Source organism: Pieris rapae, chromosome 19, assembly GCF_905147795.1.
Source record: "Pieris rapae chromosome 19, ilPieRapa1.1, whole genome shotgun sequence".
Lineage (NCBI taxonomy): Eukaryota > Metazoa > Arthropoda > Insecta > Lepidoptera > Pieridae > Pieris > Pieris rapae.
Genome location: NC_059527.1, coordinates 927,333 through 944,320, shown reverse-complemented (window position 1 = coordinate 944,320; position 16,988 = coordinate 927,333). Strand labels below are relative to the sequence as shown.

Here is a 16,988-nt window from a genome sequence, read left to right as displayed (position 1 = left end):
GGTCACTAGTCCGGTGCCCTTGCGGCGCAACGCGTCGTGTGACATGGTATAGTAATTTGTAGGTAGGATGACGTTGCGGCACCGTACCGCACCGCATCGTGTGGCCGTGCTCTTATTATGACTGAATTTAAAAAAGGAACATAAAATCTACTTAGTTAATAAGTTGATTTTAGGATATAATAATACATTTAAAAGAGAATTGTTCCTATAGCATCATTTCAATACTGTAAGGTCAAATAAGATTATTATAATTTTAACAGCGTTGACTAGTGCTTAGCAGACTCCCTGAGCCGTAGGTTCACTCTCCGGCTGTGCACCAATGGACTTTCTTTCTATGTGCGCGTTTAATATTCGCTGGAACGGTGAAGAAAACACTGTGAGGCTTGCCCACCTGGGGCGCCCCTATTTTATTGTTAAGGAGGGCTAACAAAATCACCTGGATATAAGACAATGTAGTTTTGAAGCTGACCAAACTGTAACCTAATAAACATCTCTAAACATATACATAGTTCTGAGGCCCAGGTATAAGAAAGTTTTATTATTCTTTAGATAAATATTTTTTGTTACCACCAGGCATCTCGTATTAGCAAATTTAAACGATAAATATAAATGGTACAAAAAAGTATTAAGACGCAACACATGGTAAACAGGAGAAATTCAGGAAAAATTGCCTTCCTACCATTAGCATAAGCGTCGTTTTGGAGATTTGGAAAAAGCTGAAACTGGCGATACAACCCCAAATTACACGTAATGGCGATCGTTAGGGTTACCTCCATTTTATAAATTGTTATATATTCATGCCACATGTCGAAATTAGAATTAATGGGCCATTCAGTCATTAATTGGAAAAATTTTGTAATTATAAAATGTGGTTAAAAATATTTGATTTAAAAATTATTATTAATACGACATAATTATTACGTATTGAATGAATAAGAAAATGTAGTCATGGATTTAAAATTTATTAGCTATAATCAGAAGTTCCACCGGCATTTATTTGGTGAAAAGACTTATAAATATAGAAGATTTTTTGGTAGACGTATTGTAGATATTGATGTCTTCTATTAACTGTGTTACTTTGCTTAGCTGTAAATAGTTTATAGTACTATGTCTTACAAGGGTATATACGTTCTTAGGACTTAAAATATTTTAATACACTGTCCTTAATTGCTTAATCCAATGTATTTAAGAAATCTCATTAGAAAAGACTAAATTGTAAGTAAGTTAATATGTCAAATTGAGAGCCCCTTATCTTTGAACTATTCAACCTTTTTATTATGTGCAGTAGTTATTTCCTTCTATATTAAAAATATATGTGCGACATCACCATCTGAACTATAATATAGCGTTAACATAAAATACAATTTTCTACCTCATAATTTGAGAACCTTGTCATATAAAACTCCCAGGCGGTTTAAGCCCAGCATAATAGTTTACAAACTGTGGCAATATGCGGCATAATGACAAGCGACACAATAAACCACGCTCATAATATCACCCGAGACGCCAACTTGCTGTGACTAAAACGTTAAAGGGGTCTCGTAATAAAAACTATTATATACAAATATTTCTGAGTAGAAAACGAAATTTTAAATAACTAAAACTCAACTTTTTTAAATCTGTTAAGATTCCGATGGTCTAAATTAGATTAAATTTTAGTAATTATGTTAATAAAGACAGCGTATTTCGATGTACCGTCTCGTTCTCCAGGATTATTATTTTATTACAGTTATGTAATATTTAAGTCAGCGACTTTAAGCATCTAATACAATCTGACCTCTGCCTACAGCTTACATAACATTGTATTGCTGCACTTTAATTTAAAAGAAAATTACAACACTTAAAAACCTAATAGTTTCAGACCTCAGATTTCTATATCGGTTTCAGAATAATTTGTACTTTTAATAAGCAAGTGGGTACATGCGGTGCTCCACGCTGTCGACTTTTTGAGTAGAAGGCAAGATTCCCTCACGATGTATTCCTTCACCGTTCCAGCGAATGTTAAATGCGCACAGACAGAATGTCAATTGGTGCAAAGTAGGGGATTGAACCTAGGACTTCAGAGATGAGTCTGCTAACTAGGCCAACACTGCTCTCAAAATTATATTAGAAAGTATATTGGTACACAGATCTAAATTCAAAATTCGAGCGTAGGTACTGCTCCCTTAAAGGCCGGCAACGCATCCACTAAAAATGGGTGTCTATGGACTGCGATGACTGCCTTTTTGGGCGTCCCGCAGGCTCGTTTGCCCCCTGTTATATAAACATATATAAAAAGTGTCTTACTAAAAATGAAAGCGTGCCGATGATTAAAAATAAAACGAAACCATTGCAATTTCGAACATCGAATTGCAATTTCCGGCAATTACAAATTAAGCCATACAAAATAAATGTAAAATCCAATTTAACGTTTATATCACTAATATACATGTAAATAAAAACTAAAGCGTTTAACCGAATTGCCACCCATTGCGTATTCGTATAAAATTTGATTGGGTCATTACGCCCGGGTTTAATATGACTATGAGAAATAAACTAAGCTTAGGAAGTGTTTGGGTGAAGTTTAGGAATGGATATCGTGTGATATGTTATATTGTTATAGGGGACATATGATGGAAATATTCTACAGCTTTTTGGACGAATGGCATCTTTTATAACGATCTTTTAGGTCAGGTCATATTGATTTGATATCGTAAGGATTGGAAGAGTTCAGAAGATCTAATTTTATGTAGCACGGAAACTTAGCCTTAATTCTCCTTTTTTGTTGAACAATTGCAGCAAAACCGTACATTCTAGAGTAACCCAATGGAAAGAAAGTGAGCAGCGTAAGAAACTTCTTTTAGCAAGATATTCAACTGTCTATTATTTACTTAACGACGATCAGGAGGCTCATCTGATGTTAAGTGATACCGGTGCCCCTGTACGGTGGTCATTCTTGTAGGACCCTAAGTCTAGACCTAAGAATTAATTTGGAAATACAGGGCAACTGGTTCCACATTAGTAGTGGTGTGCGGCAAATGCTGCCTTAAAAAACCCTCAGTTGTGGAACGGGTGGAAATTAGAATTTTGCCTCGTCGTACGATGATCAAACTCAACGGTAGTAGTCCGAACAACTCCTCCTCCAACAAACAACGCTACGAAATATCTGGTAATAGTTTTCTCTTAATGCTCAAGTAAAATAATTTAATTCATCCGTCAGTCTGACTATAATTTCTAAGAAATGTGTATGTAGCCTTAGCATTAACAGACCCTAATAGGGATCGTTGGAAATCAATTAAGCGTGGCATTTGGTTTTAATGCTAATGGATAGAGGCCAAGTAATCTTCTGGTATTCTCGTAAAATCGAACTTTTTATGTCGTAAAAGGGTAAGAGCGTATTAAATTAAAAGTATTTCTATGTTAAAATTGGTAATTTTCAAAGTTTGGAAACTTTCTTTGGATTTATTATTTGTTTCAAGTAGTTCATAGCGAGTTGTGTTTCAATTATTAAACGGAATTAATTGATATTTTTTACTGTATTACGGTTGAAGTAAGGCAAACAAATAGGACTATACTTGTTAATTATTTCGGGCGAGTAGGTACTTGATTTATATTAAATATAAGGACAAAAATTGAAGAAATTTGAAATTTAATGAAGCTTTATTAATTAATCTATACCAAAAATGGGTTGGTTATTAATATTTGTGGGCAAACATATGCAAAAATGGATTTACTGCATATGTTTGCCTACAAATATTATGTAACAATTATACAATCAAGTGGTCTATATGACATTTACTTTAATTAGCATGTAATATACAAAATTCAGTGTCGTATTATACATTTAAATATTTTTCTGAATAAATTTTTCTACGCCTGACTTTATATGTATTAATTTTTATTGAGCAGTCAAAGGTTTTGGCAAAGATTGTAGTTTGCTGCCTGAATGTACCTTGTATAAAAATAATTTCATGTATTGTTGGCTTAACTTATATTTCCTTTTTATAGAAGTCAAAATATATGCGAATATGAATCATATTTTATGATTAAAAAAATAATACTAAATAACTTTACATCGAAATGAAACCGTTTAATTTAAAATTACAAAATCAAGCCACAATCAAGTCTAACAATATAACGAGCCGTCAAACAACACCGCTATTTAACTCTCATTCCACCCTTGTCTATAATAACCATACTTCATGAGATCAAAGGGCGATTCGCGATTGCAATTATGCGTGTGCGCATGGGAGAGTCATTAGACGCCTACGCCATCTCGCGGCGCCTAACTGATAGCGATCAACACCTTATGACTCGACACGTCCGAGTTTCTATAAGATCATTTATTGAAGAAATTATAATTCCATCTAATACGATATACTATCAGATACAAAAACATTAGGTCTATACAAATAAACATGTTTAAACCGTGTCTGAGCAAGCTCAATCGGGATACCATAAATTTGCTTAAATGCATATTAAACTTACGTTTAAGCAGTTAAGAGAAGTAGTTCTATCTATATTTGTATCGTCTATATATAAATTAATAAAGCCTTAATTATAAACCGTTAGTAACCAACAATTAATTGTAAAAGTGGTTATTGCAAACAGTTTTAAGGCCCCGAAGCTCAGGCCTCTCTATTTTAGCCCATTCTGCTCCATCTCTATTTTGGCAGCCATTTGCCAAAATTTTCCAGTCTGACATACAAAAAGAGTTTATTGCCAATTCTTCTCTTCCGTTCTATGCCCTTGATTTGAGAACTGGCAGTAAATGTAAAATTAGAAGCATTTAATGTATTTTTTTGACGTTCATAAGTGTACATTATGTTACCATTACATGAATAAATGATTTTTGAATTTTGAATTTGAACAATTTTCCGGTCTGACAAACGACAGTTTTCCCTTCTGACATACGATGTACAATTTTCAAACTAGCTTCCTCGCGAAGTTTTCGTAGCGTATGCAATAGTTGCGTGCATACAAAAATCAGAGAATACACAACCAGGGTCAAGCAACTAGACTAATACGTTCTTAGCAGAATAAATCACAAAATAACGAACCGGTTTTCTAATTAACCCAGCGCTAACCAAGAGAACAATAGCGGTTAAGTTCAGCCGAAACCACGGCGCAAACTTGTTTACCGAATTCCATAGACAAAGCTCTAATTGGAACAGTTATTCCGGTTACACTCTGAGACCAATTAAGTTTATTAGAGGGTCAGGCCTTTGTGGGGGACGTACGTGCGATAATTGTTTGAGCTAAGGTTCTATTCGATTCACAATTACAGAACAGTTACAAATATGAGAAATTGTATTGGAAAGCGCATATCATGTTTGTTTTCTTTAAAAAACCTCTCGTCGCTCGCTTTTCGTTTCGGCTAGTAAAACACGATTAATGTAAAGTACATAATATAGTTGATCTACTAATATTAATTACATTCTTTATATAGAAAATTATTTAAAGTTTTTCAAGAAATATTTTTTTATAAATAACTGTACGTAATAACTTACCATATACTGTAAGTGTAGCAGGCTCAGAAATTCTTTTACCGGCTATATTCTCAGCCACGCAACTGTAGTTTGTCATGTCCTGAAAAAAAACTTAATCTCAGTATTGTTTAAAATTAAATTTATATTTACCACTCATTTTTATGATGTTTATATTATTTTTGGTATGGGCACCTTATATATGTATTCTTAAATATATTCTCTAAGTATACAATTTTGTATTGTTCAGACAAAACATTTGGCATTAAAACTATATTATATTATTCCACCCTTCCATCAAACTCCATTAAAAAGCGATATTGGTACTATTTTTTTATATGACAAAACAACATTTTCCGGGTAAGCTAGCAATGCTTAACAATCCAGCAAATATACAAGGCTCTAACGAATCAAAACAAAAATAGATAAACGTTAATGATACAATATGGCGTATGTTTAAAGTCTTCGTTTTATACATTTTTAATCTGTGAATTAACTGTACTTCACATCGCCCAGAGCAAAATGAAGTACACAAAATATAAAGAGCAAAACATATTCAGTGTAAAAAACGTCCGACGTATCTCCATAAACATTTAATTAAGAAAATGGTACACGGTAATGTTACAGAGCGGTTGACACTGGTTGCAATTAATACATGTCTCGCCGCAAAGGGTAATTAGCGGAGTGCTTTGTAGGAAACGAGAGATGGTGTTAACAATTTGCAATTCTATCGCGGTGCCCGAGTGACACTGGGTCTTGATTACATTGTAATAGGAATTGACGATTGATGACTTTTAATTGCAGTGTTTATAAAACGGGATACTTTTACTAAGGAGCGATGTGATTACCACTAAAACATTCTGGACTTGTAAGAGACAGTTTTAAAACGTTTATTAGCAAGCGATTAGTTATTTAAATAAAAACCTAACTACATATTTGAAAAGTTGAATATTTTCAACTTGAAGTTAAATATTTCAATATTTTTTTTCTAGATTGAAACCCCTCCCTACACCACCTGCCAGCTAACTAAGACTGACAACTAACTAGACTAACAAGAACTGCATGCCGCCTATACACATAAAATACTACATGTTCCCCAAATATGTGTGTAAAGAAGTAACTTGTTTTGTATATAATGTTAAATGATAGCCCATGGACAGTCTCAATGAGCGAGTGCGTTGCCGGCCTTGTAAGAAATGTTACACTTCTAGGACCCCAAGTCGAATTGGTTTGGAAATACATTCGTGGGCAGCTGATTCCATATAATGGTAGTGCGCGGCAAAAGTGCCTTAGAGACGCTCAGTTGTAGAATGGCGGACGTCAGCGATATACTGGTGGAACTTAGGTTAAGATATTCAGGACCAAAAACTCTCGTTTCATATTTATAAAAGCACAAACATGCTCTCAGGGCGCACTCGAACTAATTTACTTAAGAATATTCCGAGAAATATAAAATAAATTTACTTTTATCTGCCTCCGAAGTGCGATCGCAAAAAAGGCGACGTGACACCGACGCGTGTCGCAATTAATAAATGTCGTTCGCGACTAATTAGTCGCAGGACAATAATAAATCAAGGTTGAAAGGATGTGCGGTCCAACACGAGGTGATTGTTATCTTAAATTGCATATTATAAAATGAAATACAAATTGCATGTATGTTAAGATGAATGGGATAAACTCAAATCTATCGGATTTTTTTACGCTTTTCACTAATAGATAGTCCAATTCTTGGTTAAATTTATGTTTGAAACTTATTAGGATTACTTTCGAATTCTCATTTGTATCGTTTCGAAAATATCTTCACTGGCTTCAAAAGGTATGCGTTAAGATGAGTAAATATTATTTTCATGTAACAAACTGCAAACGACTCATCTGATGTTAAGACCAGTTGACAATTGGTACTCTCTTCTTGAACGACCCTAGGTCGTATTCATTCGGAAATACTTCAGTGGGCAGCTGGTTCCACATAGTGGTGGGCGGCAAAATCTGCCTTAAATAAGGCTTCGATGTCGAGGTGATACGGGTGTATATCATATTCAGCCTCGATGTTCGATGATGAAACTCAGCAGCAGGTACTAGCAAATAACCTTACGTATGTACTTATTAAAAATACCTATATTTTAAATATTTAACTAAGTAGTTTGCTTCAATTAAGCAGCTAAAATTATAGTTTGTAAAAAGATATTTATGAACAATCTAGAGAGTAATAGAAATCAATCGTATCTAGACTAAATTTATAGCAAATTTCGTACAACGCTTAACGCACCGCCATATTTATAAAGTTCATACATCATCCCTTTTGAGTTATTGCGCTTCTGACATCACATGTTTAATTATACCGGTGCTCCGTAATTGGCACATTTGATGACTAAAGCGCATGATAAATGTACCACAATTTTGTAGGCTGTCACAATCACGGAGAAAAGCAAAATCACGAATAATGCCATCAAAAGTTACAGACACGGCTCAGTGACCACGTGTGTCACTGACGCATGTGTATGACTCACTGAGTGCTTAATGAAGCTAATTCAGCTTTAGATAATCATCTGAAAGGATTTAAGTGTTGAGAACTAGAGGAAAAAGGTGTTGGTATCCGAACCCAATAGGGAAGCCAAATCCTCCAAATCAGATAAGCAATTTGGAAAAATGTGTTTTGAGAAAGTATCTAGCGATACCGACTGGCCCACGAGTCGATGTAGTTTTTGGAAAACAAATGTAAAGGGGCTTACGCGAGCTGATATTGGTAAATTGGCAAGCATCTGACATAAATTAACAAATATTAAATCCCCTCTTAAACAAATGGAATATCTCGATTCTGAAGCATGATTATGCTTGTTTTTTGACTAAATTCAATAAACATTACTGATATTAAATCTTACAGATTTCTGTAGTATTACAAATATCGCAAAATAATATTGACAACGGAAATACTTTATTATAAGGATTTTTATTGACAAAAATTTGCGAAGAAAACATTTTCAATAAGTCGTTAAATAAATTCAATTATTTTAATAATTAGTGTAGATTTTTTTACCTACACAGTAAATATATACTTATTATACAATTTGATAGTCGGTATTCATGATTGTAACACATGTTAGCATTGTTTTAATTTGCGGTTAAAATTAATTACAGTTAAAGATTCCCATGTTTATGACCTCATAAAAATATAGCAATGAGATTGATGAGCACAACGATAAACTTGTAATTAAAACGAACGGTTGATTTAAAAGGTTAATAAGATTTTACTTACTTAATACATATACTATGATAATTACAAAATAAACCGTCTTTGGACGATTCTTAAGTTCTAATATCAATTATAATTTCATGTAGTTATAATTTCAATTATTTTAGTAACATAAGTTAAATTAATATAAGTATTAACATAAGTTAATTGAAATTATTCAAAATCAAAATACGTTTATTCAGTTTAGATGCGTCTTAGGGCATGCTTATGAATGTAAGAAACGAAAAAGCAAAACTACGCCATCCGTTCGTAAAACTACCAGGAGGCCTTGTTCTGAGAAGAACGGGCAAGAAATTCGGCAAGTTTTACTCTCCCTCTACATTACAATAATTCAAAGGAAAATGTAATAAAAATATTGTCTCGTATATCGTGCTTTTTCTTTATCGACTAATACGTGATCAGCCTTTGTATCTATAACAGGTCTAACAGCTCCTTGCCAACGTGAGTTAAATAGATATGATAGTGTTAAGTGATACCGCCGCCCATGGACACTCTCAATGAAAGAGAGCTCGCGACTGCGTGGCCGGCCTTTTAAAAATTGGTACGCTCTTTTCTCGAAGGATCCTAAGTGGAATTGGTTCGGAAATACTTCAGTGGGCAGTGGGTTTCACAAAGTGGTTTGCGGCAAAAACTGCCTAGAAAAACGCGCAGTTGTGCAACGGAGGATCGAACCTATAATAAGAACAACTAACCTCTGATCAAATACGATGAAGACTAATTTTAAAAGCATGCTTTCTCTACAACTACAAAACAATGTAACAATATTCAACATGACTACGCCCAAAAATAATAACAAAATGCAAATAAGATTATGTTTCATACAATAGCATTCTCGAGCTTGATCCGACTCGGAATAAATTTCATGAACAGAATTAGTTTTAAAATAAAACAATGGCGAATGAAAGTTTGAGTTAATCACGTTACAATATGAAATATTCCGTTTTTAATCAACTTAAAGAAGTTATAAAGCTTTTCACGGATAAAAATGAATAGGTATTACCTACAAATCCTTACTGAACGGGATATCATAGATGAAGGAGCATTTTGAATTGAAATAAATAATTATTTAAGTTTTTAACTCGCGTAGTGTAACTGTATAAAAATAAATAAAATAAATATGTTGCACTACAGCCTTTTTAGGTCTAGTCCTCAGATTTCTATTTCATGATCATGCCACGGAACAGCCTCCTGTGCCTGACACACACCGTCAACTTTTATGGTCCGTTTTTCTCTTTTCTATCACTTTCCAGCGAATATTAAATGCGCAAATAGAAAGAAAGGCCATTAGTGTACAGCCGAGGATAGAACTTATGACCTCGGAGATGAGAGTTGCACGCTGAACCACTAGGCCAACCTCTATATAATACAGTCAAAACCGTTTACAACGACACCGTTTAGAACAAAATACCGGTATTATTGATCACAATCAAAGATTATTTTAATGTTGTCAGATGTCGCTGTAAAATCAAGAACAATCACACGTAAGTCGATTGCTCGAAATAAAGACATAAACTCAGTATCGAAATCAGTTTTGAATAATCAACAGAACCAAACTACCTTCGAGTGGTTTTTATAGATAGGAAGAGAAGCTTATTTACCTGTAATGAAGCCCTCGATATCAGCAAGTTGCCTTCAGCAGAAATAAGTACGTTATGGTCTTGCTGGAGTGGGATGCCATTCTTTAGCCAGGATATCCTCGGAGCTGGTGCGGCACTTGGTGGCGAACAGCGTAATGATGCTGCCGACCCGGCTTCCACTGATGTAGAGGCGGGTGATATTGCAAACTGCTTCTTAAGATCTGAAAAAAGAGAATTACATTTTGATCATTTTGATTTCATCTCCAATGTATCTGTCAGTATGTTTATTAGTTCCGTAAAATAGAACTTATACATTTAAAAAAACTTGGGATGAAAGCTAAAATATTATCTATGCCAAATTAGCAACATCTTGACGCAGGAACCATTCATGCAAGTTGCAATAAAAATCTTATCGGTTCCATAACTTACTAAAAATATTGCTTAATTAATGATTATTAAAAGCTTTTAAGTACAAAGATTGTTTTGGTAAGATAAGCTTTATCAAAAGGTCACTACAGCCAAATTAAACGCTATAATTAAAAAGCTGCAATAAATAAATATACTTGCGAAACGAAACATATTTATATGTTTTATAAATATAGTAACGTACTTGGCGCGACATATATTTTTCATTCTTTACACCGCATGTCCATGCAGATTTCAACTCCAAATGTGTCGTAATAAATTATAACGTCCTGAATTTATCTGTTTTGACTTGGAACAAAGCTTTTAATATATTCTTCTGACAATTTACACCATCTGTCTTGCTCGGTGTCTTTTATATTGTACAGGATTTATGGTTAAACGCGAACATAATTAACAAGAAGCTCTTAAGTGTTTTAATTGTTCATATAAATAATTTAGGACTGCGTCGCAGATGGATTTACGCAAATGACGCTAACTTGTAAGTATTAATAATTGTGATCTATATATTATGTAATACTAGTAGACTCGGCAAAGCGTTGCTGTGGCTAAGGTTTTTGTTATATGACATAGTAATAAACTATTCAAGGGAAATGGTAGGAGAACCTATGTGAAAGGTAGGTACATACTTTTAACACAGCGCCATCTGTTAGAATTGTATCAAATAATGAACAAATATTTGCAATAAAAAAATATTGCGGTTATAACAAACTGCACACGGTGTGCAAATTTGATAGACATCGGTGCGGTTGTTTAGGAGTCCATACAAACAACGTGACACGTAAATTATATATTAAGGGCCTTATGTCAAATTGGTTCCAAAATACTCTATCGGGCAGCTGGTTCCACATAGAGGCATTGCGGAGTCCGAAGTAAAATCTTTGGGAAGAAGAAGTGGAATCGACTACCGGCGGGGGTCTTCGAGAGATACGACCTCCAACTATTCAAAATACGAGCGTACTCCTCCCTAAAAGGCCGGCAACGCACCCACAAAAAAAGGGTGTCTATGGTCTGCGATGTCTGACCCCTTTTTGGGCGTCCCGCGGGCTCGTTTGCCCCCCTATTATGTAAAAGATAATTCCAAAAATTGATGACGTACCGTAGTATCTTTAACGTTGATATTTACGTCACGTATTCTTTAAATATACATATATAATATTTATATAACTAAAAATAATGTACTAACATTGTACGTAGTCTTCAAAACGTAACTAATAATTTTCTACTAAATTTAAATGATTCAATTATTAAGTTGTATTTGTATGTAATACATTTTGCAGATTTCGTCACAAAAGCATTGTTGAAATCATATCAAAAGATGGAACTATTTCAATCACAGAAATATCCAATTTCAAGATTAGTGTTTTCAAAATGAACAGACTTGAGTGCACGCCATAAATCTGAGTGGAGCTCGCTCCATTACTCTCCCGCGATATGTTTGTTCTGCTGACAACCTTTGTACGAATCTCTAGGACTCTGGTATAACCAGGTATAGATCTAACGTTCATACATTAATCTTCATATGGTATTTTTCCACCCTTATATCTTCAAGAGCTTATATTTATAGACAATCTGGACGAAGTTTTATACATACAAACATATATCTAGCTAGTTTTTGGTTTAAGAATACCTTTATTTCTCATAAGAATTGTATAAATAATTAACTAACTGAGAAACAATATATAAAACTAAGATTAATAATAATTAGAGCACACAGATGTACGTATATATAATTTATATTATAACAAAACAAAACAGAAACAAAAATGTGGGTAGACAATAAACTCGATCAGTCAACCAAGCAAAACATAGATGTTCGAATTATTAGTTGTAATCCCTATTATAATTTTTTTTAGTTAGACTACTATGTTAACACATAGAGATCTAAGTAACATCTAAAAGTTAGGTATTAACGCATATCACTCATTGTGTTCTAGTTGAATATAGTAATTCGTAACAAAACATTTACGGAAGGCTATTTTATAATATGCGCTTATATCAAACTGCGTTTAATATTTACGATGTAAAAATGCACCGAACATGCATTGTTCGTCTCTAAATATAGTAGGGTTGCCCTGTACTAATCAACCCTTTTGCATGGGTAATACTTTGAATCCCCTATTCATTATACACTTATATACTGTAATTGTATATGGTTTGGTTACTTAAGTATCTTTAGGTGAGATACTTCCGTAACCCAAACATTACATAAATACTTAGTTTATATAAAGCAATTTGCCAATAAATAACCGTTTTTATAAAATTATTTAACATTTACTTAATAATAGTTTTTCAATATTCGTACTTACATAGTATATATAATAAATATTATAAGAATAATTAAATTAAATAATTAATTCAATATGTCAGCGTTAACCACTAAGCCTTTTTAAGATAAAAGATTGACCAGTGTTTGGTTAAAACAGAGTATTAGTAGACTGATTAGAAAGAAATATTTGGCAGCTATCTCTTACATATGTCACTAAGGGTATAAATATTTTTTTCAATACAGGCCGTAGTTCACCTATCAATCACAATACTATTTCCTAGCAATTTCCATTACAACTCGCCTCGTTTAATTGGTAAATGAAGAGCAATTATGCTCGTGGGACTAGAGCACAATAATCGTCGATCTTCGATTATTTTTTTATTAGTTTTTATTAAGATTGACGTGAGAACGTGTTGTTATGCAATTTAAAAGCGGAAGCGAGCTATTGATTTTGTATAATTCTATAATTTAATATGGAAATTGTGTAGGGAAATGCAATTACTGGTTTAATGAATTAATCATTGCATTGTAATTAATTTTTTATAGGCATTAGCAATTTTGCTTACGAACTAACTTTGCTTCAAGTAGAATTTTTTATCGTAATTCTACAAATACTTAACATATACAACCAAAAACAAAATAAAATAAAGGTATACATATTAAAGGTTGGACCCAAAACCTAAGCCTTAAAACACTTGCACAGAAACAATAAAAAAACATTTACTAAGAAAATAAACAGTTTGGGGTGTGTTTGGGTATTGTGTGGTATGTCAGGATACGTATGTATTATTCTAATATAGAATAGATTCATAGATTAAAGCTTTTTAAATTTAAATTTGTTTATCGAACTACGACCAGTTAAATCAATGTTCGATATCTTATGGTGTGAGCCAAAACTGTGTGAATACTGTTCTCATGCTGTTTAGGAATTTTCGCCATGTCGGCTCCGCGGCCCGGAAATGCAGACAAAGGTGGACATAGGACATCAACTAGCTTCGCATACAAATGAATTCGGATCCTTTGTGAAATGTGCAAACACATTTCTTTCGTGAATTTGAAACAAACAGTATAATTGCAGTATTTTGAATGATTCTACTCTTTGAATGTTAATTCTTAATAAAAGAGTAATCATTACATATACATATATGCTGTCACTCATAAAATATTTTAACTATGTTCCTTTTTTCTAACATATTACGGTTAATCTTCACTTGTAGCATCTGTATTATTTTTTAATAGATATATTCAAGAATTGAAAGTATCGTTTTCGAAAAGTAAATAATGTATTAAAACAATTTACTTGTTATAATTATTACCAAATACTCGAGTTATTATTTGAAGAATATAAAAGAATATTATTTCAAAGCACAATTCCATTTACCCACTTAAAGAGTCTACGGTTATTAATCGGCTTATAAAGAGAAAAGTACTTTTGTACTTCTGTTCGTAATAGATATTAAAATATGAAATTTTATATGAAGTAAAAATAGCAGAAAATGCTTTTTATGGTGGAAATGCCTTTAAGCACCAAAAGATGGGAATTTGCAGAGCCATAGTCACTCCAGGTGCTTTGATTTTCAGAAAACCGGATGAGATAAAACTATCTCAAGTATTTCCAATATGTATTCTTCCTTAGGGAAACTAGAAGGCGTCGACGAAGCAAGGACTACAAGAGTGACAGATCAGCGAACTAAGTATATATACGATTTTATGTATACCTAGAGAACCAGGTATTTGTTTATTGGGACCGAACAAGTATTTTTTTATTGATAAAGCTTGCCAACGCTCGGCACACTGATACATTGGTAAAAACAAACAAAATAAAATTTTTAATGTGACAAGCACTTAAAGGCAAACACGACATACATTTAGAGCTCATACAAATATCACTCGAAAAAATTATTAAACAAAAACATTACAAAAAAGAAACAATTACAAAAAACTAAACAAAAATCGATTTTAAAGTGTGAGGGGAGCAACTAAGGATATCCAGACCTAGCTCGATAAGTTAAATACATAGGTATTATAGGGGGGAAGGGGGTCTTTAATTTTCTTACTTGACAATTACCTCGACATTAATAAATAATTTTTTTACACATATTACCTACACATTGTCTAACGAAGCGTAACCAATTCTGGTAATACTTAAACGGTTCCGTTAATGTTCAAGTCAATATGTATACTAAATACTTGATTAAAATTAATTCCATAGAAAATGTAATTCCTTTTCTTTTGTTCAGATAACTTTCTACGTATTCTTGGCGCTTGATTAGTTTAGTCCAATTTTTAACACAACCAATGTGTTTTATTTGTTTTACTTGAAGACGACTGGACGAAATCGTATATTTTTTAGTACATAGTTGTATTATTCAATGTTTATGTTAGCCGGCTCATCTATAAATATAATATTATTCTAATGTAAACACCACCGCTTCTGCATTGTACCATCATTGCGCAATGAAAACTGTCCCATAATTGTAATTGGATCGCTAAAGGCCCTATTTTGTTAAGATATCAAGTTATTATAATTGACATTTCAATCAATGATATTTTTGAATGTCATATGAGTATGCGGGTGTTATTGTTCCTCAAAGACTCATTTAGGCTAATATAAAATAGATCGTTTATTGATATGACAACGGAATAATTCAGTCAAAATTTAATTAAATGCCTGCCTCACGATGTTTTCCTTTTATAAGTCATCAGTGTAAACGAAAAACTTGGCGATTAAAGAGTGGCGGAGAGTTTATTGCCAGGTCTTCTCTTCCGTTCCACGCCCTTGATTTGAAGCATTTAATATGTATTTATTTTTTAACATATATTAAGTACACATTGTTTTAACTATATGATTAAACTTTTTGACTTTAACAATTTTGACTTTGGAATTGGTTCGGAAATACTTCAGTGGGCAGCTGGTTCCACATGGTGTTGGTGCGCAGCAAAAATGCCTTAAAAAAAGTTGTGAACCTTAACACATGCTGCTTGTCCATGTCCATGGACATTAGACACTCATATATTATGAATATAGTAATATTACAACCTTGAATTAATCTCCACTACATTTTTACTCTTATTTGAAAATTCTAGTAGACAAATAGTTAAATCTAGGACGATTTGATACCAGCATTCAAGTTCTGCATTTTTGTACCCTAGGCTTTTGGCTGGGAAAATAGTGATCCATATATGTTTGTCTACCCTATATATGTATGCAGTATTAACGTGATTCAACTAATCTGCTAGGAAATCGTTATATGACGCTCATAACATCTAAATATACGAAGACGCCACTCGCCCTAATTGCATACTGTACACGCTTTAAATTCTCGTTCCGACAGTTTTAATTGTTCCACGAGCTTTAAATACGCTCAGAAGAGGCAACTACACGGCTATTAATGATAATACTTAGCGTAGGAGATAAACGTTTAGACACACGCGGTTCCACCTTACAGGAACATACTGACATATATGTGATACGCTGTTTTGATATTTAATTACGTAATTTAAAGGTTCTTTATTAAGTTCCATATTGAAGTATGTTTAAAAGATTTCCTGGGTTCAGGGTTTGACTGTTATGCTGTATTTAATTTAAATATATTTAAGTATATACTGAGACTTTATCATCAATAATTAATGTTAAATATTAATGCACTTAGGCAATGCACACCGATTATACAAATGTTCGTATAAATAAAGAAGTTAGCAGTTATGTTACAAACAAACAACTGTGACACAAGAATTTTGTATATAATTTTAATGGTAAATTAAATTTTATTCAATTTTAGATAAGTCTCAAGAAACTTAGGTTCACAGCTTATTGGCGTGAAATGTAGATACTTAATTTGAATATGCAGATTAACCAGAGACTACAGAAGACCATAAAGTTACTTACTATAACATAAGTTAACATACAGTCTAAGATTGCTCAGATATTAACTAAACAGACTAACAAAACGCTTAACTTAGTGCAACGAATTTACTATGTATCTATAAATATATTTACATAA

General features: G+C 33.1%; 1 protein-coding gene across 2 annotated transcripts in view; it reads right to left on the bottom strand.

The window, feature by feature from the left end:
• Nucleotides 1-16,988, bottom strand: part of LOC110997900 (netrin receptor UNC5C) — a 72,069-nt gene that overhangs the window by 27,912 nt on the left and 27,169 nt on the right. For both annotated transcript variants that reach the window (XM_045632398.1, XM_045632399.1), the window contains exons 4-5: nt 10,314-10,513; nt 5,490-5,568 (exon numbers count right to left, since the gene is read on the bottom strand). In XM_045632398.1, coding sequence (XP_045488354.1) covers nt 5,490-5,568; nt 10,314-10,513 — 279 coding nt within the window. The remainder of the gene's footprint in view (nt 1-5,489; nt 5,569-10,313; nt 10,514-16,988) is intronic.